General features: G+C 57.1%; 2 protein-coding genes across 10 annotated transcripts in view; one reads left to right on the top strand and one right to left on the bottom strand.

Annotated features, from left to right (window-relative positions):
* The window catches only part of B3gntl1 (UDP-GlcNAc:betaGal beta-1,3-N-acetylglucosaminyltransferase like 1), a 131,315-nt gene that overhangs the window by 81,737 nt on the left and 24,359 nt on the right, over positions 1-25,219 (top strand). For 5 of the 9 annotated variants that reach the window (XM_033767250.1, XM_019206700.1, XM_019206703.1 and 2 more), the window contains 7 exons: positions 5,324-5,419; positions 6,317-6,441; positions 12,625-12,760; positions 12,837-12,905; positions 13,118-13,192; positions 13,836-13,930; positions 14,541-14,897. In XM_033767250.1, the coding sequence (XP_033623141.1) occupies positions 5,324-5,419; positions 6,317-6,441; positions 12,625-12,760; positions 12,837-12,905; positions 13,118-13,192; positions 13,836-13,916 (582 nt within the window). In that variant the 3' untranslated portion in view covers positions 13,917-13,930; positions 14,541-14,897. Of the gene's footprint in view, positions 1-1,569; positions 1,806-2,712; positions 3,157-5,323; positions 5,420-6,316; positions 6,442-12,624; positions 12,761-12,836; positions 12,906-13,117; positions 13,193-13,835; positions 14,898-25,219 lie in introns of those variants that run through there. The other 4 variants (XM_019206705.2, XM_019206704.2, XR_004518528.1 and 1 more) reach the window with 4 other exon arrangements.
* Tbcd (tubulin folding cofactor D) overlaps positions 14,799-25,219 on the bottom strand; it is a 149,408-nt gene continuing 138,987 nt past the window's right edge. Inside the window, exons 31-39 of the mRNA XM_010618701.3 lie at positions 25,039-25,197; positions 24,830-24,968; positions 23,665-23,786; positions 23,219-23,296; positions 19,506-19,595; positions 19,156-19,243; positions 18,460-18,569; positions 17,103-17,187; positions 14,799-15,001 (exon numbers count right to left, since the gene is read on the bottom strand). Coding sequence (XP_010617003.1) covers positions 14,987-15,001; positions 17,103-17,187; positions 18,460-18,569; positions 19,156-19,243; positions 19,506-19,595; positions 23,219-23,296; positions 23,665-23,786; positions 24,830-24,968; positions 25,039-25,197 — 886 coding nt within the window. The 3' untranslated portion in view covers positions 14,799-14,986. The remainder of the gene's footprint in view (positions 15,002-17,102; positions 17,188-18,459; positions 18,570-19,155; positions 19,244-19,505; positions 19,596-23,218; positions 23,297-23,664; positions 23,787-24,829; positions 24,969-25,038; positions 25,198-25,219) is intronic.

The raw sequence follows: 25,219 nt of genomic DNA, 5'->3' as shown, positions 1-25,219 counted from the left end.
GGCCGTGGCAGCCCTGATCACGCCCGGGGACGACACTGGATTAGCTCAGGAAGAGATGAGGCTGAGTTCACAGGTGATGGGAGACATCGGGCAGATTTCTAAGGCATTTTAAACTGCTTGGTTCCCATCTTGTAGGAAACTACTTAAAAGCCCTCGACACCCAAGACTGGCAGGTTCCGTGTCGGGAGGAGTTGACCGCATGAGAGGGCAGCGGTCACCAGCGAGCCAGTCAGTCACCTCCCTGCGGCCCGCAGTTGTCTCTGTTGCCAAAGAAGCCGCTGTGGGATTTCTGCCGTGGCCCAGGGCGGCTCTGGAGCAGGCTGGAGGGAGGTGCTGAGCATGCGCGCGCGTCTGTTATACAGCTGTGTATGCACCTGTAATGTTCCTGTAAGCAGATGTCCTCCCCTAGACTTCATTATGCCTAGAAAAATCTTTAAATTGAAAATAGGCCAGGTGTGGTGCACGCCTCTAATCCCAGCTGCTTGGAGGCTGAGACAGGAAGATCACAAGTTCAAGCCTGGCTTGGGCACCTTAGCAAGACCATATCTCAAAATTTTAAAAAAAAGGAGGCAGGAGACTGGGGATGCAGTCATTGGTAGAGTTCCCCTTGGCTCAATCCCTACCACCACAAAAAGAGTAAAAATAAAGTTGAGGGTGCATACCTTAGCCAGGTGCTTTCTTCCCTTTCAGTGAGGTCTGAGTTGGCTCGGGCGGCCCTGCCCACATCCCTGTGCCATGCAAGGTGGGCCTCGGAAGAGGTGCGACGTGGGGGCAGCTGCAGACAACACCTCTTAGACCTCACTGTCACACGGACCGCAGTAAGGAAACCTCGAAGCAGGAGGCCCTCAGGAACAGAGCATGTTGGGAGGAGCAGGTGCCCAGCCCTGCAGCTGAAGTGCGCTCATGGGCTGCGGGGAGCTGTCCGGCTCCCCTCCACGTCCCTGTCACACGTGGAGAAAACGAGTGCTCCCCAGAGGCTTCCAAGCCTTTGCACTCCTCAGAGCAGGTGCACCCAGCACGGCCCACCATGCTCGCTCCCTCGAGCTTCCCTTAGCAACGGAGTTGGTGTGAGCCAGTGGCTCCCAGGAAAGACCTTGCAGCAGCCCAGATGGGCCTGCAGCTTTGTCTTGGGCCATGACCATCAGCTCAAAAGGCGAAGCTGTACCATCAGCATCTCCTGCTGTGGCCCCAGCCAGCCCACAGCAGTGTCCTCCAGGTGAGCCGAGGGCACAGCTACGGTCTGGTCCCCCGGAGCTGGGAGGGCACACCTAGGGACCAGAAATGGAACCACATGTGCTTAGGAGCAAGAAGTCCTCACTCCCAGGACAGAGAAGGTCCCTGGAGAAGGAGCGGCTGGGGCAGGAGGAACAAGCGAGGGAGATCCTGCTGGGTGGCCACACTGTGTCACCCACTCCTGTCCCCAGGGTGTGAGCCACAGCAGGTGGCTCAGGCTCACACATGGGAGGGGACACACCGGTTCAGTTGCTCCTTTTCAAGTTCAAGCCTGGCTTGGGCACCTTAGCAAGACCATATCTCAAAATTTTAAAAAAAAGGAGGCAGGAGACTGGGGATGCAGTCATTGGTAGAGTTCCCCTTGGCTCAATCCCTACCACCACAAAAAGAGTAAAAATAAAGTTGAGGGTGCATACCTTAGCCAGGTGCTTTCTTCCCTTTCAGTGAGGTCTGAGTTGGCTCGGGCGGCCCTGCCCACATCCCTGTGCCATGCAAGGTGGGCCTCGGAAGAGGTGCGACGTGGGGGCAGCTGCAGACAACACCTCTTAGACCTCACTGTCACACGGACCGCAGTAAGGAAACCTCGAAGCAGGAGGCCCTCAGGAACAGAGCATGTTGGGAGGAGCAGGTGCCCAGCCCTGCAGCTGAAGTGCGCTCATGGGCTGCGGGGAGCTGTCCGGCTCCCCTCCACGTCCCTGTCACACGTGGAGAAAACGAGTGCTCCCCAGAGGCTTCCAAGCCTTTGCACTCCTCAGAGCAGGTGCACCCAGCACGGCCCACCATGCTCGCTCCCTCGAGCTTCCCTTAGCAACGGAGTTGGTGTGAGCCAGTGGCTCCCAGGAAAGACCTTGCAGCAGCCCAGATGGGCCTGCAGCTTTGTCTTGGGCCATGACCATCAGCTCAAAAGGCGAAGCTGTACCATCAGCATCTCCTGCTGTGGCCCCAGCCAGCCCACAGCAGTGTCCTCCAGGTGAGCCGAGGGCACAGCTACGGTCTGGTCCCCCGGAGCTGGGAGGGCACACCTAGGGACCAGAAATGGAACCACATGTGCTTAGGAGCAAGAAGTCCTCACTCCCAGGACAGAGAAGGTCCCTGGAGAAGGAGCGGCTGGGGCAGGAGGAACAAGCGAGGGAGATCCTGCTGGGTGGCCACACTGTGTCACCCACTCCTGTCCCCAGGGTGTGAGCCACAGCAGGTGGCTCAGGCTCACACATGGGAGGGGACACACCGGTTCAGTTGCTCCTTTGGGGCTCAGTCCGGACTGCTTGCAGTTTTTCCTGTGTAATGTTCTATATTTTCTGTCAATGATCACGTTAGTCTGTAACCAGAAAATATTTTAAGAAAACAAAATGAGTGAACTCATAAAACATCATGTTTTTTATCAACACATCTGCATTGAATGCAGACTTATAATTCTGTAATATATAGATAGGTTCATAGATTTTTTTTCCCCATTAAAAATATCCTGTCTAGGTAGAACTAGCTTGCCTTTTTTAAGAAACTATGGAAATAAAGAGAGGAGACCACACAGCTCTGGGTCAGCTGGCAGTCAGTGTATGTGCAGTGTTTCCAGTAACACCTTTATTGAGATGTGTAAAATTCACCCTTGTAAATATGCAAGTTGGTGCTTTTAGTGTGCTCACAAATTGTGCAACCACCATTGCTCTCATCCAAGCCCTTCTGTCAGCCCCAAAAGAAACTTCGTTCTTTTAACAGTCACTCCACCTCCTGGCCCCTGGCAAACACTAATCCACTTCCTGTCCCTGGAGTTGTCTGTCCTGGACTTTTCACATAAACAGGGTTATGCAGCATGCAGCCTACCCTGACTGGCTTCTTTAAAAATTGAATGGTCTCTCTTCAGTGTTGAGCTGTAAATATATTGTACGTGTTTGGCATACTAGGTCCCTGTGAGATGTGTGATTTGTAAGTATGTTCTTCCTTTGGGTTGTTTTGTTCGGTTTTGTGTTTTTGATTTCTCAGTGGTATCTTTTGAAACACAGAATTTAAGTTTTGATTAAGTCCAGTTTGTGTCTATTATCTGTACAATAGTTGCTGCTGCTTTTGGTGTCGGTCTAAGAAGCCTTTGCCTAACCCAAGTTCATGACAGTTTATGTCTGTGTTTTGTCCTAAGAATGTTACAGTTTGAGCTCCTGTATTCAGGCCTTTGGTCCATTATGAGTTCATTTTTGTATGACTTTATGCTTCGTGTTGTTCAGCATCATTTGTTGAAAAGACTTCCTTTCTTCCACTGTATTTTCTAGGTGTCCTGGTCAAAGGTGAGTTTTCATAAATGTCTGGCTATTTCTTCAGGCTCTCGGCTCTGATTCTTTCCATGCCGCAACCATCCTGATGACACTGCCGTGCAGTCGGATGCTTGGAGCTCATTTTTAGAAACAGGAAGTGTGACTCCTCCAACTTGGGTCTTTCAAGATGGCTTTGGCTATCTGAGGTCCTTTGCATTTCCCTTAGAGTGCTGGGATCATTTTTACCATTTTCTGCCCCCAGAAAAGCAGCTGGGATTTTGACAGGATTATCCTGAACCTATGGATCAATCTGGTAGTACCTTTTCTTGAATACCGAGTCATCTAGTAAGACTTTCACTCTTGAATTTATCCCTAAGTATTTTGCATACTGTTGTAACTTTAGGTGTTTTCTTAATTCTATTTTGGATGCTTTTTCCAGTTGAGTTGTGTATATGGATCTTCATCGCACAGTTTTGCTGAACACTTGTTATCCTGAACCTATGGATCAATCTGGTAGTACCTTTTCTTGAATACCGAGTCATCTAGTAAGACTTTCACTCTTGAATTTATCCCTAAGTATTTTGCATACTGTTGTAACTTTAGGTGTTTTCTTAATTCTATTTTGGATGCTTTTTCCAGTTGAGTTGTGTATATGGATCTTCATCGCACAGTTTTGCTGAACACTTGTATTAGCCAGATTGTGTATGCAGTGTGTGTGTGTGTGTGTGTGTGTGTGTGTGTGTGTGTGTGTGTGTGTGTGTACACATGCTCACCGGCTCACACGCACATGTGTCTAGGTTTCCTGCTTGGGGAGTGACGTTTCCTGCAGACAGAGGTGTTTCACCTCATCCTTTCCAAGCTGAGTCATGTTTCTTTCTTTTTCTTAGCCAATTTCTCTGTCCTGAAAGTTCATTAAGAGATTGAATAGAGGTGCCATTGGGCCCCTCTTTGTCTCATCGTAACTAGGGGCGGCTTCCAGTAGCTCCCCGCTCTGAGCTAACAGTGCGGTATTGGTATTGTGCCCTCTGTCGGGTGAAAGGTGCACCTGTTCCTAGGCTGTGGTTTTGCCGAGTGCTGGACTGTGTCAAGCACCTTTTCTATGTCTGTTCAGGTAATTAATTTTTGTCCTTTATTCTATCAGTGTGATATATCACAGTGCTTGCTTTTTATATAATAACCCACTTTTCCTGGAGTAAATCCCTGTAGACCTGGCCTGTAATCCTCTTTGTGATGACTCAGTTTGCTAGTATTTGCCACAGACTTTGGCTTCTGTACTTGTAAAGGACACTGGTGTGGCATTTTCTCATGCTATTTTGGCTTGGTTTTCAGATCAAGGTAATGCTGGCTTCAAGGAAGAGTTAGGGCGTGTTCACACGCTTCTGTTTTTTGAAAGAGTTTCTGAAGAATGGTGTCAGTGCTATAAGCATTTGGCAGAGTTCACCGGGGAAGCTGTGTAGCCTCTTTCAGCCTATTACTTGCTAGACATAGTTCATTTTTTTTCTTTTGAGTCTTTCTGGTGGTTTGTGTCTCTCTAGGAATCTGACCGTAGTTCCCCTGCGGCTGCCTGCAGCTCCCTGCTGCTTCGGCCTCGTGTGGTTCTTACACCAGGCCGTGTGCCCATCAGAGGCAGAGGGACCCAGTCCCCTTCAGCGAGGGGCACAGCCTGGGTGGGGACCTGGGGGCCCCGGGCCACCACCGGCTCCCACCCTACCCGCCCCCACCAGCCTCAGGGCCAGGCCAGCTGCTCAGGATGCCACTTCAGGGTGCCTTGACGAGGCTTACTGGCAGGGACAGAAACGCTTCCCGAACGACTGTCCTGCTGACCCTGCCACGCCCACTACCTACAGGTGTTCACCTCGCACGGCCCCACCGTGATCATGCCCACCTGGTTCTGCTCCCGAGCCTGGTTCTCCCACGTTGGCCTGTTTGACCAAGGCGGGCAGGTGAGTGCCACGAGGGGTGTCGCCCCAGTTCCTCCCGCTCTGCCTGCCGCCCCTGTGCCTGCAGAGGCTCCAGCTGCCTCCGGTTAGGAGCTGTTTTTGGGAATGCGCAGTGACCTCAGCCCAGCTTAAAGCCTGCTGGTTGCAGCAAGCACAGGACCTGGAAGGTGCTGCCCGGGCGCCTCTGGGGCAGCTGAGGAAGACGAGGAAGCCCTGTTTCCCTCGAGGGTCCCAGTGTCCCCCTGGCATCTCTGCCTGCCATGGGGAGGAGGACCCTGGGTTGGATGGCACCCACAGGGAGCCAGGCCTCTGCCTGGACGGTGATGACAGCCAGTCCTGCGCCCAAGGGCCTCACATGGCCACCAGAGCCGAGGACCGGCTCCAGCCCTTCCAGCATGTGGTTCAGGTTTCCATCCCCATCCCGAACAGGAGGGCGACTGAGCCCAGAGGGCTCACATGGGGCCTTCGCTGCACAGCGTGGGGAGAGTGGAGCTTCCACCCGAGGGAGGACCCTGCTTTCCGTGACAAGCCAAGAGTCCTCAGCAGAGGCCCTGGCCTGGTCATTTGGTTGGCGCTCCTGACTCGATGTCTCCCCCTACTGTCGCCTTGAGGCAGTGCAGCCTCATCCTGAGGCTATATTGTTTCCGTGTCCCAACCTCCTGGGCCCTGACCACCAGGTGCCCGCCTGACTCTTGCCCACAGCCCTCATGCCTGCTCTTGTCCTCAGGCACCATGGCAGCCAGCTCCACCCCCTGGGCCTGACCTAGGTCCGTGTCCCCGCTGCTGGCCTTCTCGGAGCGTGCTCTGCCCTCAGCCTCAGTGCCATGGAACCTCCACAGCAGAAGCCCTTGTGTGGCCGGGTTCACACCGCCCCCAGCAGCAGCTTCTTTCCTTGTGCAGGGTGTGCCAGAGGATCTGCTGTTCTTCTATGAGCACCTCAGGAAGGGCGGCAGGGTTGTGCGGGTGGACCAGAGCCTGCTGGTCTACCGCTACCATCTGCATGCAGCCACACACTCTGTCCTCGAGTAAGTGGGCTGGTCGGGCGGGGAGCACCTGCGGGCGCCCTGGAAGGCGCGGGGCACAGGGTGGGCTGGAGTGGGTGTGCAGACGGCACTGGTATCAGCGCTGCGCCGTTAGGGCTCAGCAGGCCTGTGGTGGGAGTGCGCGGCACAGGCAGTGGCAGAGCCGTTTCCACCCTGGGGACGCCACAGGGAGGACCAGGCAGCCTTGCCAGCCCATCTGCCTTCTGGGCAGCCCTCTGGGTGACTCGGGAGAGGGTGGTGGGAGGGCGATGAGGGCGCAGAGGAGGAGTCTGTGGCCCCTGGGGCTCACTGTGGGGCTGCACATGGGCGGGCACGTTGGCCCTGTGGCACCGAGGAAGGCGGCCTCGGCATCCTTGGACAAAGAGCTGGGCACCATGCATGTGTCTCGGAGAGCAGGAGTGAGTGCTCCTGGCCTGGCCGGGGCTGAGCTGCTTGCGTGGAAACCACTCTCGGACAGGGAGATGCCAGCCGCCTGGGTCCAGACCATCAGATCCGTGAGACTCCTGTGTCCCCCACTGGCCCCCTCTCCGCAGTGAAGGCTTAGCTTGCTGTCCAGCTTCCCACAGCAGGACTGGCCTGTGTGAAGCCTGCGGTGAGTGCAGCCGCTCTAGAGGGGTGTCTCGCATCTCACATCGTGCGTCTCACCGGGGCTCCTGGGGGTGGCTGTCCCGCTGCAGCAGGGGGCAGAGACAGACACCAGGGCGCAGGGTTGACTCCTCTCCCGAGGCTCGGGAAGTAGGGAACACCCGTAACAGTGCAGCGGGACTGTGGGCCGACTCCGTGTGCAGGGCCGTCAGACACCACTGTGGCTGCTGAGCCTGAACGGCCTGTGCAGCAGACACCACCTCCCGTCTGGCATCTGCCGGCTCTGTCTTGGTTGTGCTCGCTCAAGTGTGAGTGCTGGCCACTGCCTTGCTCTGCTGTCCATGGGGGCCAATGGCTTCTCACTGCGTCCTCCTGTGGAAGGAAGGGTGGGAGCCTCCTGATCCCACAGATATTGAAACAAGTAATAATCAAAAATTAAGTCAGTAATTTAGTAACTTTCCACAAAGCCAAGCCCAGTTGGTCTTCTGAGCTATTCTCAGAGGTGTACAGAAGTAGAGCCAGTCTGCAGATGCTCTTGGGATTTTGTGACTGAAAAGAAAATCTCAGCAAACTTGGAGCAGAGGGGCTCTTAGTCTGCTGACACCTAGAGCCCTGCAGCCAGCGTCACACTTGTCAGTGAGCCCTGCGTGATCCCCAGGTGTCTGCTGCCCCTCCCCACTGTCGGTGTCCACAAGGCCATGCAGATGGCTGAGGGCTGGGGAGCTGTCGTCCTGGTAGCCGGCAGGGTTATGTTTCTTAGGAGACCAGAGCCAGTAGTCCAGCAGGTTTGCCAAGGCAGGAGGCAGGAGTCCAGAGTTACTCACAGGCGAGGTCTGTACCATGCACTGGATGGGGAACATCTGGAAGTGCATTTTAAAACAGATGTGCAGTGGCGTCAAACACAAAGTGCTTGTGGGTCAGTTTTACAAAGCACATGTATATCCCTTCCTGTGTGTCCTCTGCATGTGTGCCCTGCATGTGCTGTCCATGTGTACCATGTGCCCTCCATGTGTTTATCGTGTGCCCCCGCATGTGTACCCTGCATGTGCCATCCACATGTCTGTGCCCTTCACGTATCATGTGCCCTCCACATGCCCCCTGCCTGAGCCTCCACGCATTCACCGTGCGTGTGCCTACATGTGTACTGCGTGCCCTTCATGTATCATGTGCCCTCCACATGTTCTGGGTGTGCAACCCATTTGTGCCCTCTCTAGGTGTACCCTGTGTGCCTTCCACATGTGCGCTCTCCAAGTGTGTATGCTGTGTGCCCTTCGCATGTATACCGTGTGCTCTGCCTGTATAACTTGTGCTCTCTGCATGTGTACCCTCTGCGTGTGTACCATGTGTGCCCTCTGGGTGTACACCCTGTGTGTCCTCAGCATGTGTACCGTGTGCCCTGTGTGCCCTCTGCCTGTGTCTTGTGCCCTCCACGTGTGCACCCTGTGTGTGCCCTCCAAGTGTGCACCCTGTGTACATCCTCCACATGTGCACCCTCTGCACTAAAAACTACAGAGCAGATGGAATGTGAGAAAATGAAAATATGGAAACAAAGTCTTTGTAGGTAGGTAGGGAGGGAGGGAGGGCATAGGGATGGGAAAAAATAACCAAGATGGAGTATGTAAAGGTGTAAATTTCCAATGATGAATTCATATTTTACACCTTAAATGTACCGATAAAATTAATTTTAAAAACTACAGAGCAGGTAGAATGCGCGTGAGCAGCAGAGAAAGAGTAGTGAGGCTGGGCACGGTGCTCTCCTGCAGGGAGGGAGCCGTGGGGAGCCCAGGGAGCTCGGAGGAGGGGCAGCAGTGCACAGGGTCCTGCGTGGCATCCAGAAGCCAGAGTGCAGTGTGGAGGGCCAGGAAACTGGACTCTGTGGGCCCCTGTAACTTCTAGAAACGTCCTTTCCCCATGCCTGGGTGTCTTTGCCCTCAGTTTGGAACTTGATCAAGGTGAGACTTCCTTTACTCCGTTCTGGTTCTCAGTACACACAGAAGATCACCGTCTGAGTCCAGGCTGGAAGGTTGTGGATGTGTTCAGAGGTGGCAGTCATTTCCGTGTGCATGCCCACCACGTCTCATGCTCAGCCCCAGCCCCATCCGCCAGACCAGTGACCGCACAGCCACCAAGGCGAGGGGAGGACGTGTGCTTGTCCCCTTCAAGCTGCAGCCTGCCCCGTGGCCCGAGCCCAGCCCAGCACGTGGTGTTGCCAAAGAACCGATGCTGACAGACACCGCTCGGCCAGAGGCCCACTTGCTAGTCTGTCTGCTCCATTCTGAATGCTCTGCAGACAGGGACTAGTTAGTCTGATAGCCCTGTGGAAACTCAGAAGACTGAGAATGAGTAACCATGAACAAAACCGATGGCTCACAGTCAGGGGCTGAAGATGCTCTGGGAAGTTGTCAGGAGGATGCAGTGACACCCTGAAGGCAGATGCATCCATTGGGGTGGAGAATCCGGAAGTGGAAAGGCCCTTGGGGGAGAAAGGCTGTTCTCACAGGTGGAACTGGACACATGCTGGCCAGAGGGCGACTGAGCTTCTGTCTCACACCAGCCAGGACAGTGAATTCAAGGAGAGCCTCAGAGGTAAAGGAGCCAGAACTGCAACGTGCCAGGGAACCATTAGAGGAGCTCGGCCTGGGCATGGACTCCGGCGAGGGAGATGTCAGTCGTGGACCGCTTAAAAGTGGCTGAGCTGGACTTCCTCGAAGTCAGGGCTTTTGCTTATATCAGACACCATTAGCTGGGGATGCAGCTTCGTGGGAGGGGGTGTGCTCGAGGACCTGAGTTCGACCCCCGAGACTGCTGAAACAAATCAATACTAAGCCAGTGTGACTGCACACGCCTGTGGTCCAGCTGCTGGGGAGGCTGAGGCAGGAGGATTGCTTGAGACCAGGCACCCAAGGGGCCAGCCCGGGCAACACAGTGAGAGTCTTTGCTCTTAAACATTAAAAATAAGGCTCCCTTAGGAAAATGAATAGACAAACCACAGACTGGGAGAAGTTGATCCATATATTTAGCGAAAGGCTAGCATGAGAAGAATATACTGTATTACAGAATTCCTATGGCCTAGCAGTAAAGACAGTCCTGTGAAATAGCTATGGCAGTTTGAAAAGCCAAATGTGCTCACTGGGCAAACAAAAACGCATCTGTCATCGGGATCAGAGTAATACACATGGAAACCGCAATACGCCACGGTGGACACAACCCACGTGTCTCAGTGCCAGGTGTAACAGGCGGGGCCACCGTGGGACATGGTCTCGGGGTGAAGGCGCCTCTGTGGGGACAGCGCAGCTTGATTTTATTAAATCGCTGTTCACCACAGGACACGCAGCCCCGCCATTAGGAATGCGGCTGGGTGTAGCTCAGCACAGCACTTGCGCGGCAGTGGCCGGGGCCCTGGGGTCACCCCACACACGTGTGCAGGCGCACACCCAACACATCTGGGGAGTGACCCACATCTCCATCTTGGGGCTCCTGGTGGAAGGCTCCTCGCCACAGCACTGACGGTCTGGACGGGTCATCGTGGATGAAACCAGATACAGAGCCTCAGCCTGGGGTCTGGGTTGCTTGAAACCCGAGTGGCGCACCGAAGACCCACGGGCTTCACACACGTGTAACTTACACCTTCGTTAAAATGCTTTACATCCATCCGGAACAGAGCTGGAATTGTGGGGCCGTTGGTCCCGGAGACTAAAGTTCTGCCATCCTGGTCTCCTCTGCCTCTACCCTGCAGACCTGAGCGCGCATCCTGCACCATGTCAGGGGGTACCCCGGGCGTCGCCGCAGCCAGCACCCCCAGGCCCACTGGGAGGGTGCCAGGCTCAAGCCCACACTCGCCCCACAAGCACAGAACCCTGCTGTTTCTGCAACACAAGGCTTTGCCACCCGCAACCCAAAATACATGACCTCATGTGAGTTTCTGTGCTGGATTAAGGTCTGCGCACCGTGAGGCGTGTAATTACGGCCACAGACCTGGGAAGGCGTGGGCTCGCCGGGCTGTCAGCCCTCTGCTGAGGATTCAGTGTTCTGCCCTTCTGCTGCCCAGTGCCGTGTGGGAAACACCAGACATGCAGAGGTACAGCGGGCGCACAGTGCCCTGTTGGGCACGGAGAGGCCTGTGGGGCTCTGGTGGGCCTGCTGGTCCCAAGAGCTAAAAAGCGAAAGTGGGCGCCTCTGTGTGGCCCGATACAGATGTGACGGACACAGCTGTCCTGGCTGGTGTCTACCACACACCCTGCTCGTCAGGGCCAGAGACCACCTAGGGAAGGGAGGGGCAGAGGGCGACGCCGGCAGGCTTGCACCATGGACAGCAGCTGCTCCTGCAGCCACACTGACGTGGAGGGCGTCTGTCTCCCTTCCCTTTCACATTTAGACCCACTGCATTTGTGGGTGTGATGACGATGAGATGGCAGACCTTTCGGAGACTAGTTCCCAAACTGCAACCCAAACCCAAACCCAAACCCACTTATTTATCACCAGGCGCCACCACTGCAATTAGACCCAAATCCTGAGATTTTAGTTCAGAAAAAGCAACTCCTACGTTGATATCGTTTGTCTTGAAAGAAAAACATAGTAACGGAGCTTTCCGTGATCCCAGCAGCCTGCAACAGCACATGCGCCCTAGGTTCACCACCAGTGGGGTGATCAGGACTCCCCCCAACCCCGTCCCCATTGGGGACGCCCAATGGACCAATAGATGGCGGGCAGTACGGGACCAAGAGTTCCTGCAGGAGCTACCTCAAATATGTGTACAAGCACGCGCACAAACAATTCCTGGCATCTCCCTGGGGCGCAGCTGAAGACAGGTGGCCTCCACACAGGGCTCCCTGGGAAGACCTGGTGGCCCCTATGCAGGCCCCACTGGGGTGCTGCCAGCCGTCCCCGGGCTCAGCAGAGGGGTGTGCAGCACGGGCCGCACGCAAGTGGCGCCTCCTGCTCTGTCACCTGGGGTCACCCTGGAAAGGCAGGCGGGAAGTGCCTTGTGGGCCCAGTGCTGTGCAAAGGGTGCCCTGCTTATCCCAGGCTCCTGAGTGGGGCACCTGTCCTCCAGTCCCCGGGGAGCCATGCCCTGGGCTGTTGTGTGTGAGCTGAAGTGAAGGGACTGGCCCAGCTCGGTACCTGGTGACGTGGACATGGGACTGCCAGGCAGTTGTGACCCGGCCCCTCTGTGGCCCCAAGATGCGGAGTGCGTTGCCTTGGGTGGGGGACACTGGGGAGGCGGCAGGAAGAGGTGTGAGTGTCCAGCCCAGGGAGTGAAGATCACAGCCCTGCCTGGAATGTGCGTCTGCCGCTCCCCTCAGCAGAGACCGCCCCCCTGCAGGCCATGGGGAGCCCCAGGCTTTTGCGTCCCAGGCAGATGGCCCAGGTCTCTAAGAACTCGGCCTCTGTACACACAGGACGGCTCCCCTGTGCCCACACTGCCCTTCTCGTCCATGCTCTGGAGTCTGCACCCTGACCTTGCCCGTGCCATCAGGCCTGTCGTGGGCCTGATCTGGGTGACCCGGGAGACTTCCCAGGGGCACGCGGCCCTGGGGGCAGCCTCAGCGCCCACCCACCACGCTCCTCTCCCCGCTGCAGGGAGACTGTCTGGACCCACCGCGTTCGCTTCCTGGAGGAGCAGGCCCTGCCGCACTGGGCAACCTTCACCATCTGGAACGCGGGCAAGCAGGGGCGCAGGCTGTACCGAAGCCTGACCGCCGCCAGCCGGTGCAAGGCAGGTGTCCCCCAGCCCCGCCTGCCCACTCTCCCCAGGCCCGTCCTATGTGACCTAGTCTGTGCTCTTCCCCCAGGTGGTGGCCTTCTGCGACGTGGATGAGAAAAAGATAAAGAGGGGCTTTTACTGCCACGAGGACACCCAGGTGTGTGGGCCAAGGCGGGCAGTGACAGAACTCCAGGGGGAGCCCTGGCCTCAGCCAGCAGGTGCTGCCCCGCACCCCAACGTATTCTCTGGGGAAGACACCCCACCCCAGCAAGTGGCTACAAGGCAGGGGAGGTGGCCAGCACAGGCTCCTGGGATGCCCTCTCTTTGGGGAGCCCATGTGACCTGTATGGCCGGTGCTGTCCCTTCCAGGAAAGGCCCAAGCCGAGGGTTCCCATCCTACACTTCCGAGCTGCCCGGCCACCCTTCGTCATCTGCGTGAAGCTGGTGAGTATCCTGCAGGACAAGAGCACCTGGCCCAGGCACACTGACGGCCACCCTGGCCACACAGTGACACTGCAGCCTGGGCCAGGACTGTGGGCGTGGGGCTGTACTGCAGGTGGACCCTTGAGGCTAGCTCTCTCCTGAGCACCACTGCAGCACTCTGGGCTGACTGCCACTGGGGTGGAGAGGCCAGGCGCCACCCTGCGGATCAGCATTCATGAAAATGCACGAGTGCCAGGCCCAGTGCCACTCAGGGAGCCGCCCCCCACATGACCTGGCACAGCCTCCAGGAGCCCAGTGGGCACTGTGCCAGAACACTGCCACAGGGCCCAGCCCAGGTGAGGGGTTCTGTGGCTTGCACCCCACCGTGGGACCCGGGTCACAGCCCTTGCTCCCCTGCAGGGATGGGGTCGGGGGCAGCGTGGCCGAGCCTGCAGAGGCGAAGGGCCGGCGGGGCCAGGCTGACACCTCACCGGTGACCACGTGACCCTGTCGGCTGTGCCCATTGCCATTGGCAGAGGGGTTCACAGTGAACCCCAACAGGCGGACACAGGCCGACTCCAAGCCCCAGCTCCTACTGGAGGGTCTGCAGGGGCCCAAAGAGCACGGGGAGCCAGACTGAGCCAGCCCCGCTGCTTCCACACAGGACCTTACCGGGGGCGAGTTTGAGGACAATCTCCGGTCGCTGAGCCTGCGTGAGGGCTGGGACTTCCTGCACTTCAGCTGAGCCGCCACGGCCAGGTAGGTCTGCCCTGCCCGGCCCGGCCCTGTCCTGCCCTGCCTGCTGGCCCCTGCTCCATGCTGGTGGACCCCCCCACAGCTGTGACGCTCACCTGTTCCTGCCCAGGGAGCTGCAGTCTTCTGTCCTCAAAACCACTCAGACACTCTCGGGATGGATCCCAGTCGTACTAATGCTCATCGACACTTTATAATCGTGAATGTAATTTTTAAGCCACTTGATCTAAAGTGGGCATTTATGTTATAAGAGTTTAGGTTCCGTATTTTAGGCAAGTCCTCTAGCCAAATTTCTCTTTACTTTTTTAACCCATCCTCCTAGTTGTGAGCCCAGTGATTTGGCTTCAGTGGCACATGCTGGGTGGCTGCCCAGGCCTTGAGTATGGCGCTGGCCGCAGAGCCCACCTTCCTGTCCCCCACAGCCTGGGAGCAGGAGCGGGGCCCGGGCCAGTTCTCTGGGCAGTGTCCTCTAGTGGTGAGCCTGTGAGCATGCGGCTGTCCTCTAATTGGACCCCTAACCCAGGAGTCGGTGGTCAGTGTGCTTACTCCTGATGCTGCTTTTCTGGCCACTCTTGGGCAGTGCTGCTTCTTACTGACCATTTCCCCTGCACTGCAGCCCTCCTGCGGCACCCACAGGGCGTCGGCAGGCCTGCCCCCACCAGAGGGACGCCAAGCCCAGACCCTGCCCTGCAGAGCACAGGACAGACATGGATGGCACCTGGCCACAGAGACAGCCACTCTGTCCACTGTACCATGAGTAGTCCGGGGAGCACAGCTGCCCTCACCCCCCAACTCCACGGGCAGCAGAAGCCTCCAGCCCCCACCTTGGTCTCGCAGCTCCCTGGGGCACATGATTCCAGAGACACGAGAGCAGTATGGAGTATGACTTTATGGGAGCACATTTGTGTGGGGCAACAGCAGAGACATCAGGGCCCAGGGAACACGAGGAGGAGGCACCGTCTTTCCACAGACATCTGCACCAGGCTCTGGTGTGGCCATCAGTGTCGCTAGGAGCAGGATGTCCCCACGAGCAGGAGTCCCATCTCAGCTCCTGGACCAGCTTCAGTGAGCACCGGCCTGTGGGAAAGATGGCAGGTTATGAGTAGCCCAAGCCTCAGCCCCTTCTCCAGAGGCCCCAGCCCAAGCAAGGTGGAGCCGCCACACCTTCAGTGAGCACTTGGGAATTGTTCTCTGGAACCTGTCACACGCTGAGTGTTTTCCCAACGAGGACGTAAAAATTTCACTTAGATCAGAAACCAGATGCTGTGTTCAGCCTCTACACCCCAGCAGCCAGGATGCCACCTTTGTCCCCACCCTGTGTAGGGTGCTCACTGGCCCCCAGAAACTGGTGGGGCTCTTGTGAGGAGGCCCTGCCCAGCGGACCTGGCATATCTCCTAAGAGGAGGCAGGAAAGGAGGAGAGCAGCTTCCAGAGATGAGGACCCAGCACCAAGGACACTGAGTCAGAAGAGGAAGAGAGGCTAAGACTGGGCACTGTGGCCCACCCTGTAATTGTGGCTACTTGGGAGGCTGAGACAGGAGGGTTGTAAGCTTGAGGCCAAGCTAGGCAAGTGAACAAGACCCTGTCTCAAAAGCAAAGTGAAACATAGGACATGTATGGCATGACAAGTTCATAAAACTATTACCGGAACCGAGAACCTGCGTGAGCTGTGAGTAGTGCAGTGGCAGAATGCTGGCCTGGCACACTCAAGGACCTGGAAGACCAAGTTCGTGAGGAACACCTGACCTGATAAACACCCGGAGCAGGGCGCCTGGGCACACGGCCTCTGAGGCTGGAGCCCAGGTCTGGGGAGCAGCAGACCCACTGCCGGGGGGACGGTGCTGAGTAGAAGCCCAATTCCTTCAGATGTACATGGAGCGGATGCGGCTATAGAGCAACTGTGAGCAAGGGCAGGAGGTGCTCAGGACAAGGTGACAGAGGGGAGAAGAAACAGGGAGGGGACAGCAGGAAAAAGTCACAAAGGAGTCAAATGGGAAACCAGCGGTGGGTGTAGACCCAGAGAAGGAGCAGGCACTGAAGAGAAATGGACGAGACTCCAGTAGACAGAGCGGACTTTACAGAGGAAGGAGGCTGTGTTCACAGCGGCTGCAGTGCACACTCCACCCACCCTGCGGAGCGCATTTCTTTTACTTTAATGCAAATCCTCACTAAAAGAAACGAGAAGAGGTAAAGAGCATCAGCCATGGCCTCAGGGCCCTGGCCCGGCCTTTCACACAGGTGCAGGCTCGACAGAAGCCAAGCACACACCTAACAACCGCTTCCAGTGTGTGGTGAGATCAAGACTCTGCACCACTCTCAGCAACGGGCAGAGTAGGATGGCACAGCACAGTTCAGAGGCCTCAGTCCTGTCCACACAAGAGGAAAACAGTGGCCTGCCGTGAGGCCCACACCTGCTCCTCCATCACACACCTCAGTGGGAGGGCGAAATATCACACTGTTGGAGAGGTTTCACATCTCACCCTGCGGACCCTGTCCCTGATGATAGGAGAACAGGATCAGTAGACACAGGAACAGACAATTAGCAATGGTCAGCCCACAGGCAGATAGCCAATGAAAACAGCATCCCTACCTGTCTGATGTTCTGTGTAAAGTGTGTAAATGCACTGGAAACAGAAGCTTCTGCTGCGTGCAGTGGGCATGGAGACCTTGCACATGCAGACAGCCCAAAAGGGCATGCAGGAGCAAGGGACAAGGCCAGGTCCCTGGGTACTCTGAGGAGGACAGTGCTCAGCACAGGGCACAGACGATGGCAGCTGAGGTGGGGCCCCATCTGACAGGTATAGGGGGTGGTGTGCAATGGTGGAGGTGGGCAGGAGATTCTTTGTGAGGGGCCAGGGCCAGCACAAGTCCTCCCGGAGGCAGTGACCTGGAGCCACCAAAACAGGAGGCAGGTGCTGGGCTGGGCACAGAGGATGGGCTCAGTCAGGTCATGTCACGCATGCCCATGAAGCTGCAGGTGTGGAGCACACTGTAATGCCTTGTATCTAGTGTCCCCCAGAGCCTCATGTGCTCAGAGGCCAGGCATGATGCTACAGACTGAAACCTACAGTGGAGCCAAAACACCGCTCCTCAGATTTGTGGGTGTCGGATGCGGTGTCCCAGTGACCGTCAAAAGACACGATGCCACCCAGCGTGAGTGGGGAAGCTCGGGCATTACCTTGGGGACCAGCTGGGGCTGGGGCACACCGAGGAGGTCGCACAGGCGATTCCGCTGCTGTCTGACGACCGGCAGCTCAGCATCCCTGCGTGGGAGGACCAGCTGTGAGCCCTCGAGCCCCAGGCCTGTGCCTGTGGCTGCAGCGGCTCTGGACCGCAGCTGAGGGCAAGATTGGAAAGCCCTCACCAGAGATGGGTGCCCAGGTGAATGCTGGCTCGGCACAAGGGCAGGGCGTGACCAGAGGGATGGCACTGAGGGCCAGGGAACAGGTTCTACCTGCTGTGAGGGCTTTTCAGGATGTATGTGAATCCAGTAATTTGCTTTCATGAAAACCAAAACTTTGGCAATGCTATGGCAAAATATTGAGCAGTTTTTCTTGTGATACCGTTAAATTCATTGGAACTTTAAGTTAATGTGGCATCAAGTTACTCATCTGTTTCTGTCCTGTTTTTTAAAAAACTGAAAACACGTGCTGACTGGTCTTCCTGTGGTGGTTCAGGGCCCACATCAGGCTGTGGAGCCCAGCACCTGGGAGCCCCAGATTGGTCAGGGCTCGGTACATGTGGACACTGCACAGCCTCGCCGGCTCACAGCACCACCAGCCCCCGCACTTGTGGGGGGGGGGTACAAGGGCAGAAAGGGCCCCACCCACCCGGGCCTGTCCCCTGCTTAGTTCCTCACCAAACAAGGGTGATACTGGTGCCCGTGGGGGAATACGGGTGCTCACGACTGAGTGCACATGGGCCCTGTCTGCGTGTGACCACACAGGTGTGGCTGTGTGCACGGCTACTCGCGTCCATGAGCATAACTCGGTACCTCTCAGCCCCACACGTGCACCTGTGGCACGACCGTTGTCACTGCACTGCTGAGCGCAGGCCTTCCCGCCTAGGACACCCTGAAGCTGCACTGCAGGCAGCGGTCCCCACCTGGCCAAGCAGGGCAGGGTTCCGGGGTGGGGCCGCGCCTGGCTCTCTGCACCCTGCTCTGAGCTTTGTCCTCACAGGGCCTATGCAGTGCAGCCTCGCTGGTGGGAGTCTCAGATGCCCTCACACCCTGGGGCCTGTGCTGCACCCTGGACAGGGTTCCCTGACAGCCACTTCCCATCACTGTGGGTCAGGAGCTGTCACTCGCCAGGGTAGTGGTGAAACAGGCACCAGTGCCCGGCAGTGCCCAGACGCAGGACCGGGCCACCCGCCCACCTCACAAGGAACGCACCTGGACAAAACCCTCCTACCCAGTGCCGAGCCCCAGGTGGTCCCCAGGTGAGGCAGTGAAGGGCAGCCAGGGTGATTTCTCTCCGCTCCTCAGAGGGCTCGGGGAAGCCTGGCAGACTCGGCACACTCAGGTCCCCGCTTACCAGACCGTGTCACTGAGAACAGCCATGACCTCGTCCAGGGTGTCGGCGCTCACCACGCCACTGTAGGTCAGCACCATCTCATACACCTGGCTTGCTGTGGTCTTCCGGATCTGGGCAAGGACACATGTCAGTGGGAAGGAATGCCACAGCCAGAGAACCCAAGCTCCCGAGATCCTCTATGAGGACAGCAGACCTCAGCCCAAGCAGAGAGACCCTGCAGCCTCTACGGGACACACGGTTAGGAGAGGAAGGCTTCAGGAGCCAAGGTGTGTCACTGTTGGGAAGCGGCCGGCCACCTTTTCAAGCTGCAGGACTGGCCCCCAGGAATCCGTATTACTGGTGGTCCAAAAAGGCCAAGCTGAGGGTTCAGCTCCCCAGCCTGACAGCCACTGCGTCTTGGGAAACTCGCCTCAGGCCATTTAGAGTTCCCACTGCCAGAGGAAGGGAAGTCTTGGCAGTCACCCTGGACGGAAGCTGGGCTCTGGGGCACGCTCCCACCCCACCTGGCATAAGCAGTGTTACCTGCACTCGGCCACACCTTCCTGCCCCACCTGCCCAGAGCCACTGCTGTGCCTGCGACGCCACCCAGCTCCACCATGCTTCTCTGCCTGTTCAGAGTCACCTGCGAGCACCATCCCTAAAGGCCTCTGTCTGCACAGGCTGGGCCTGCAGGTGGAGGGCTAGGGCGACACTCACCACAGGGAACGGATGGCAGAGGAGCAGCATCAGCTGCAGGAGCACCTTTTTTCTCACGTCACCACAGAACTGCACCATCCCACAGAGCCTGCCGGAGAGGAGCCAGGGGACATGAGGCTGTCAGCAAGGCCGAGGCATGTGGAGACCAGCCATGTGCAGCCCAGGCCCCAGGGTGTGAGGGCACCTGAGAGGGCCCCCACCTGCAATGTTCCCCAACCTTGGGGCCCTAGGTGCAGTTGAGGTGTTTGCGACACTGAATCCTGGGCACTCAAGAAAGCTGCAAGACCAGAACCACCTGTGGTCGCCACACCCCTCCTGCACAGTCTCAGGCCAGGCCACTTAAAACTCACACTGTGATGCTGGACCGAAGTTTCTGGGTGTTTTTTGACTTCTTGATCTCTTCTTTACAAAGCGCAAGCAACTTCACACAGAAGGGGTGGCTGGAAGGAAAACACAGTATTCTAGAGCAGAGCTTTCAAGGGAGCACCTGGCAGCACATAACATGCACCATGGTGGCATCCAGTGATAGCAGCCCACTCGCTGGGGGACACTGAGCAGGAGACAGAGTGGCCCCTTGACTTCCGGCAGATGCAGCAGAGAGCAGATGCCTGCCTGTCTCACCAGCAAACCACAGCTGCCCAGTTTCCCCAGCACAAGGCAGCCTGGCCCAAGTGAAGCCCCAGTGGTCGAGACCCTGCCTGACAATGTCATGGCTCTGAGCAAAGCCCACAAATAGCCCTGGGCAAAGCAGCAGGTACAGCTGAGTCCTACCCAGGCCCTCTGCCCACACCGGCCCCAGTCAGCTGCAGTGCTCCTAGGCTGGCCTGGGACCAAGTAGCCTTGTCCTCAGGTCCCCTCTGTCCCTCGCAACCTGGCTCCCTCTGTCAGGTTGCTGAGGGCTGTGGTCACTGTGGTCCCCAGTCCATGTGAGGGCCACACACAGCCATCTGTAGCCTCCTTCAGGATGCATGCTTGGTTTCCCTGTGCTCTGACCCCTGGCCAGGTGCTGCCCCAAAGTTGTCAGGACCTCCAAAGCCTACAGCCGCAGTTACCTCCATGTCTGACAGGCATCCCAGCCCTGTGACTCTGAACCAGACTTCAGAGACCCAGCCACACTGGCCTCACCCAGTTCTGTCTCAGGAAGGGCAGGTCCAGGCAGGAGGAGTGCTCCTGGCTCCGCCACCCCCTCCCCTGCCACATCTTGCTCACAGCAGCGTGCCCAAGAGCCAGTAGGTACCCGGTTCCTCTCCCACCGTCCACAGCCCCAGGGCTCCCCTTATGCCTGGGCCCAGTAAGGATTCATGCAGCAGCAGGCACCATGCCAACAGTTCCCAGTAGCGAGCCTGGCACAAGGGTGGCCAGGGCAGAGTTGGAGCTGCACTGCAACACTTGTACTCCAGTGTGGTAGAACCGAGGCCTGATGAGTAACTAACTCTCAGCTCTGGGCCAGCATCTGAGGTGCTGTCAAGAGACGAGGGGATGGGCACCCTGCACCCTCAGCAAGCTGCAGCTGAGCACCAGTCACTGGGTGTCAGATGCAGGAGACAGGGCCTCGCTCACACGGACACACAGCTCAGCCCACAGCATGAACCAAGACAGCCTGGGGCCTAGGGCCCCAAAGAGAGAGGTGGAAACACAAAGTCTAGGCCTGAAAAATGCAGAAAAACAAAACCCAGCACTCTACGAGTGAACTCAGCAGGAGTTCAGAAATGTCAGAAAAATCCACAGCTGGAAGATGGGAGAGGTAAGGAGGCGAGAGAGGAAGGCTACTCTTGAGATGTGGAGCTGAGAGCACCACTGAGACGTGAGGCAGCGCCTGGGACTGCGGATCCGAGCAGCAGGACTGGTGGGGCGTGGGGCCGGGGGCCGGGGGCCAGGGCAGCAGGACGGCGGTGCTAGCGCCTGGGATTGCGGATCCGAGCAGCAGGACTGGTGGGGCCGGGGGCCGGGGGCCGGGGGCCAGGGCAGCAGGACGGCGGTGCGAAGCGGGGGAAGAACGCAGCCTGGAATCCCGTGTCTCACTCGGGTCAACCAACACAGAGACTGCGGGACATGCTCCGGGCGGAGGGGGATGAGGCAAGGGCCCCGGAGCGCAGAGGTAATGAGAAAGACATTTCAAATGAATGGAAATAATCAAGACTCGTTTGTTTTATTCTTGGTAGAGTCTACGGGTGAATTACTGAAAATTACTTTGGTAAGTCAGGAGTGTGTGATACAATTTCTAGGACAACCATTAAGAGAAGAGAAAAAAGCACAAAGTCCCCCAAGAAGATACAAGGAAAAAGGAATGAAAAAAGTGATTATAGCAATCAAAGCGATGTCGAGAGATGGGGGAAGACAGGGAACAGAAAACCAGGGGAAAACATCTTTCTGTGGCAGATTCAACCACTAGGCACAGAGGTCCACACCTGTGAGCCCAGCTACCTGGGAGGCTGGAGGCTAGCAAAGTCGCAGTCAGCTTGGGCCGTGGAGCAAGACCCTGTCTCAGAAAGATGAAATGGCAAATTGGAAACCAAGATGAAATGAAATAGATTAAAGGACTCAGTTTAAAGATGATCAGATCAATAACAAAACTATAGACCGATAATAGCAAATATTCAAAAAGCAAAATACAGTGGTACCTCAGTTCACAGTTCTCTGTGCAACTGAACTGGATGAAAACTGATTAAATTTCCCCTTAAGGTCAACATTGAACCTGACCACTGAATCTGATTCGGTTCTCATCCAATTCAGTTTGCAACCAGAATTGTAGAAAGAATCATTATGAACCGAACTTGATTCTCAGGACCTTGGTACACAAACTGGATTCTTTCCACAATTCTGGAAAAGACAGACACATTCGTGTTTGTGGGGGAAAGATGGCCACGGTCGTATTTTTCACCCTATGCAAATTCATACAGATACAAAATTCTGCTAAATGTTTCTGTTTGCAAACCAAAAGCATTTCTGTGAACCAAGGTGCTACTGTACAGTACATGAAATAATGAAAGTCAAAGAAAATTAAGTTCAAAGTCACCCAAAGCAATACAAGACAATACAAGTACCTCTAGAAATGCAAAGGGTCATTCAATAGGAGTCAACCCTAAACTTGTACATGCCAAAAGTAAAGCTTCAAAATCCATAAAGCAGAAATTGATGAACTATAGAAAGAAATTTTTAAAAAGCTATTATCACAGCAAGAGGTATTTTCCCCACCATCTTACTCTGAAGTACATGTAAAACCTAAACAGAAAGTTGGGCAGCTGCTGAACATGTAGCATGCGAGTAGTGACATCACCCCGCCTGGTTCTCCCGGGCAGACAGGAGAGCCGCAGCGTGCGTGCGTGCGTGAGGACCTGCCCCCAAGTAAAGGTTCAAACGGCATCCAGCAGGGGTGGATATCCAGCCTCCTGCTGAGACAGCAGCTCTGGGGACCATGCATGGCCCAGCTCAGCACCTGAGTCTGCACAGGCTCTGGGCGGAGTACGGAGAAGGGCTGAGTCTGGTCAGCCCAGGCCTCACAGCCAGGGAAGAAAGCTCGGCGAGGAAAGGGCAGCGAGCAGAGACCTTGAGTGGGAGAAAGTCAACCCGAGACTCCGAGAGTTAAAAGCAACATCTGGAAAGATGTTTTCCCAGGGACTTCAGTGCCCCAGACACAGGACTGTCAGGCCAGCAAGGCAGCTTCAATGTCTATACCAGGAAAACCAGCAGGCACCAAAGTGGAGGGTGGGACCCCTCCCTCAAGGCAGCCCGGCACCCCAGGGCGGAGGTGACTTCCCACTCGGAGACACACACACAGGCAGGGCATCTGGGTCTGCCCGTGGTGGGCACAGGCTGTACAGGCCCCTGCCATCCTGCCCACGAACCAGGCCAGGCCCTTTTCATAGCTCAGACTCAGGCACAGCCATGGCCACCAGCCCCTGCCGGGACACCTCGCCTCTCAGGCCACCCCACCCCACCATGGCCGGCCACCAGTGCACAGTGTGCACACTGAGCCCGAGCACCCCGGAAGGTGTTCTGGGGTCTGCATGCCAGCCCCGAGTGCTGCTTCTACCAACAGGGGCAGAGGACGGGCGGGCCTCACTTCTCCTCCCTGGTGAAGATGTCAAAGCACCCGTTGGCCAGCATGTGGTCCAGCATCTTCAGCAGCGACACGGACACTCTGTGGAGAGAAAACGCGAGTGAGACTCCATGCCATCACGCAGGGTGTGCAGGGACGCAGGAAGGGACAGGCAGACACGACAGCACCCACGCAAAGTAGCTGAGAAGGCCTCCAGGCCACCACACAGAGGGGAGAGCTTCCTCTGCCAGAGCCAGCTAGTCCTCACAGACTTTCGTTTCCAGGAGTGCCGAGCTCACCCGCTCACTCGGGTCCTGGGATCTATAGCCAGGATCCATGTCCCATGTGCCTGGCATGGGGCTCAGGCTACTCTGCCTCCAGGGAACACTGCTCCCCAGACCCCCAGAGCCAGGACAGTGACAGCCCACACGTCAGACGGCCCACCCCACCTGCCCAAGGGCACCACTCGCCTGTCATTCAGGAGGTTGTCCTCAAAGACCTGCAGAAGGGTCCCAGTGAAGCTGCCCAGAGCCTGGGGGTCCTGCTGAACCCCCTTCATATACTCAAAGAGGCTCTGGGTGGAGTGCTTGACCTGTAACACCGAGGGGCCATGAGTTTGGTCAGCTCCACAAGGTCCTGAGGAGGCAGTTGCTTGCCAGTGACAGGAAGCACACAGGCTACCACACATGCACACACTGGACCCCTCCCTGTGCCCGGACATGGCGACTGGGTACCAGCACCAGCACTGCAAGCTCCACAGCCTGCCCCAGAGCCCACATGCACTCAGACCTCCGTGTGGGCTCAGGCCTGGGCCCGGCAGAGTGGACTGGAGACAGATACATGCCCCAAGCAGCACAGGACCAGTATGAGAGCACACGACCTGCCTGCCTGCGGGCTTCGTGCCACCCTGGGGACGATGGGAGGAGGGACGCAGCAGCCCTGCCCAGGAGAGAGCTGGCCCATCGACTGCGAGGACCCCAAAGCAGGCACCAGTCTGGGAGAAGACAGGCCCCCGGTGGGCCATCCCAGTGAGAAGTGCTTATGCAGAGAGCACAGAGCTCCTGCAGGTAGCCTAAGGCCCCTGAGGAAGCAGCTGCATCTCCCAGGGCAGGCGGGGTCACCACGCAGCGGACACAACAGCTGCAGCTATGCAGGCACCCTCTTTCTGGCCTGCTTCACCCTTCTCAAGGGAAAAGTGTAAGAAGCTTGCTCCTCAGCAGTGGGGATAGTCTGCTAAAAGAGCCACAGAAACATCCCTTGCAGACAGCAAAACTCATTTAAAGAAACACTCAGTCCAGACAGCCCTTCATGGCAAGGCCACAGGAGGCCCCGAAACATCAGCTGCCCTCAGGGTAGACCTGCCACTGGGGCCCAGGAACCAGCAGAGCCTGAGCTGCTGCCACTCGGACACTGGTTCCACCCGTGCCAGCTCTGGCCAAGCCGCTGTCCTCCAGAGCCCACACTAAGAGCCCAGGTTCCTCGGCCCGCCAGGCCACAGGCAGCTGCCAGACCTGACCTGACAAGCACAAGTGAAGCGGAGACCAGAAGAGGTGCTGGTGTGGCCCTTGGAGGCCCAGCTCTGGCCCCAGGAAGGAGCTGCCATGTCCCCACCCTGCCCAGCCAGAGCCTCCTCACCGTGGACTCGGTCAGGCCGCCCACAGACACGGCCAACCCCAGCAGCACGTGGTAGCGGTAGGTGGGCAGCCCCAGGAGCTGGGTGATACGCGGGAAGGCCTGGGAAGGTGCGTTCCAGTTCACAGAGCTCACTTCAGACCTGCAAGAGAGCAAGCCCCTCGCAGCCGCACTCTGACGGTGGGGTGGGGGCTCCTGTGCCCCAGTGGTACCTGGGAAGCAGTGCTTCCAGTTCCCTGCGGTGGGGAACGTGGGGCACAGGGGAGCTGTCGGAGTGCAGAAGCGTCAGGAACACGTGGGCAGCGTGAGCGCGGAACCGGTCGATCTTCTCACTCGCCTGCTGGGCCACGCAGCACATGACTCGCTCACAGCTGCAAAGCAAGGGCACACACT

This window comes from Fukomys damarensis, unplaced genomic scaffold (assembly GCF_012274545.1).
Source record: "Fukomys damarensis isolate Sample0158 unplaced genomic scaffold, DMR_v1.0_HiC HiC_scaffold_23, whole genome shotgun sequence".
Classification (NCBI taxonomy): Eukaryota; Metazoa; Chordata; class Mammalia; order Rodentia; family Bathyergidae; genus Fukomys; species Fukomys damarensis.
Note: the sequence above shows the minus strand (reverse complement) of the source record. Positions and strands in the feature narration are given on the sequence as shown.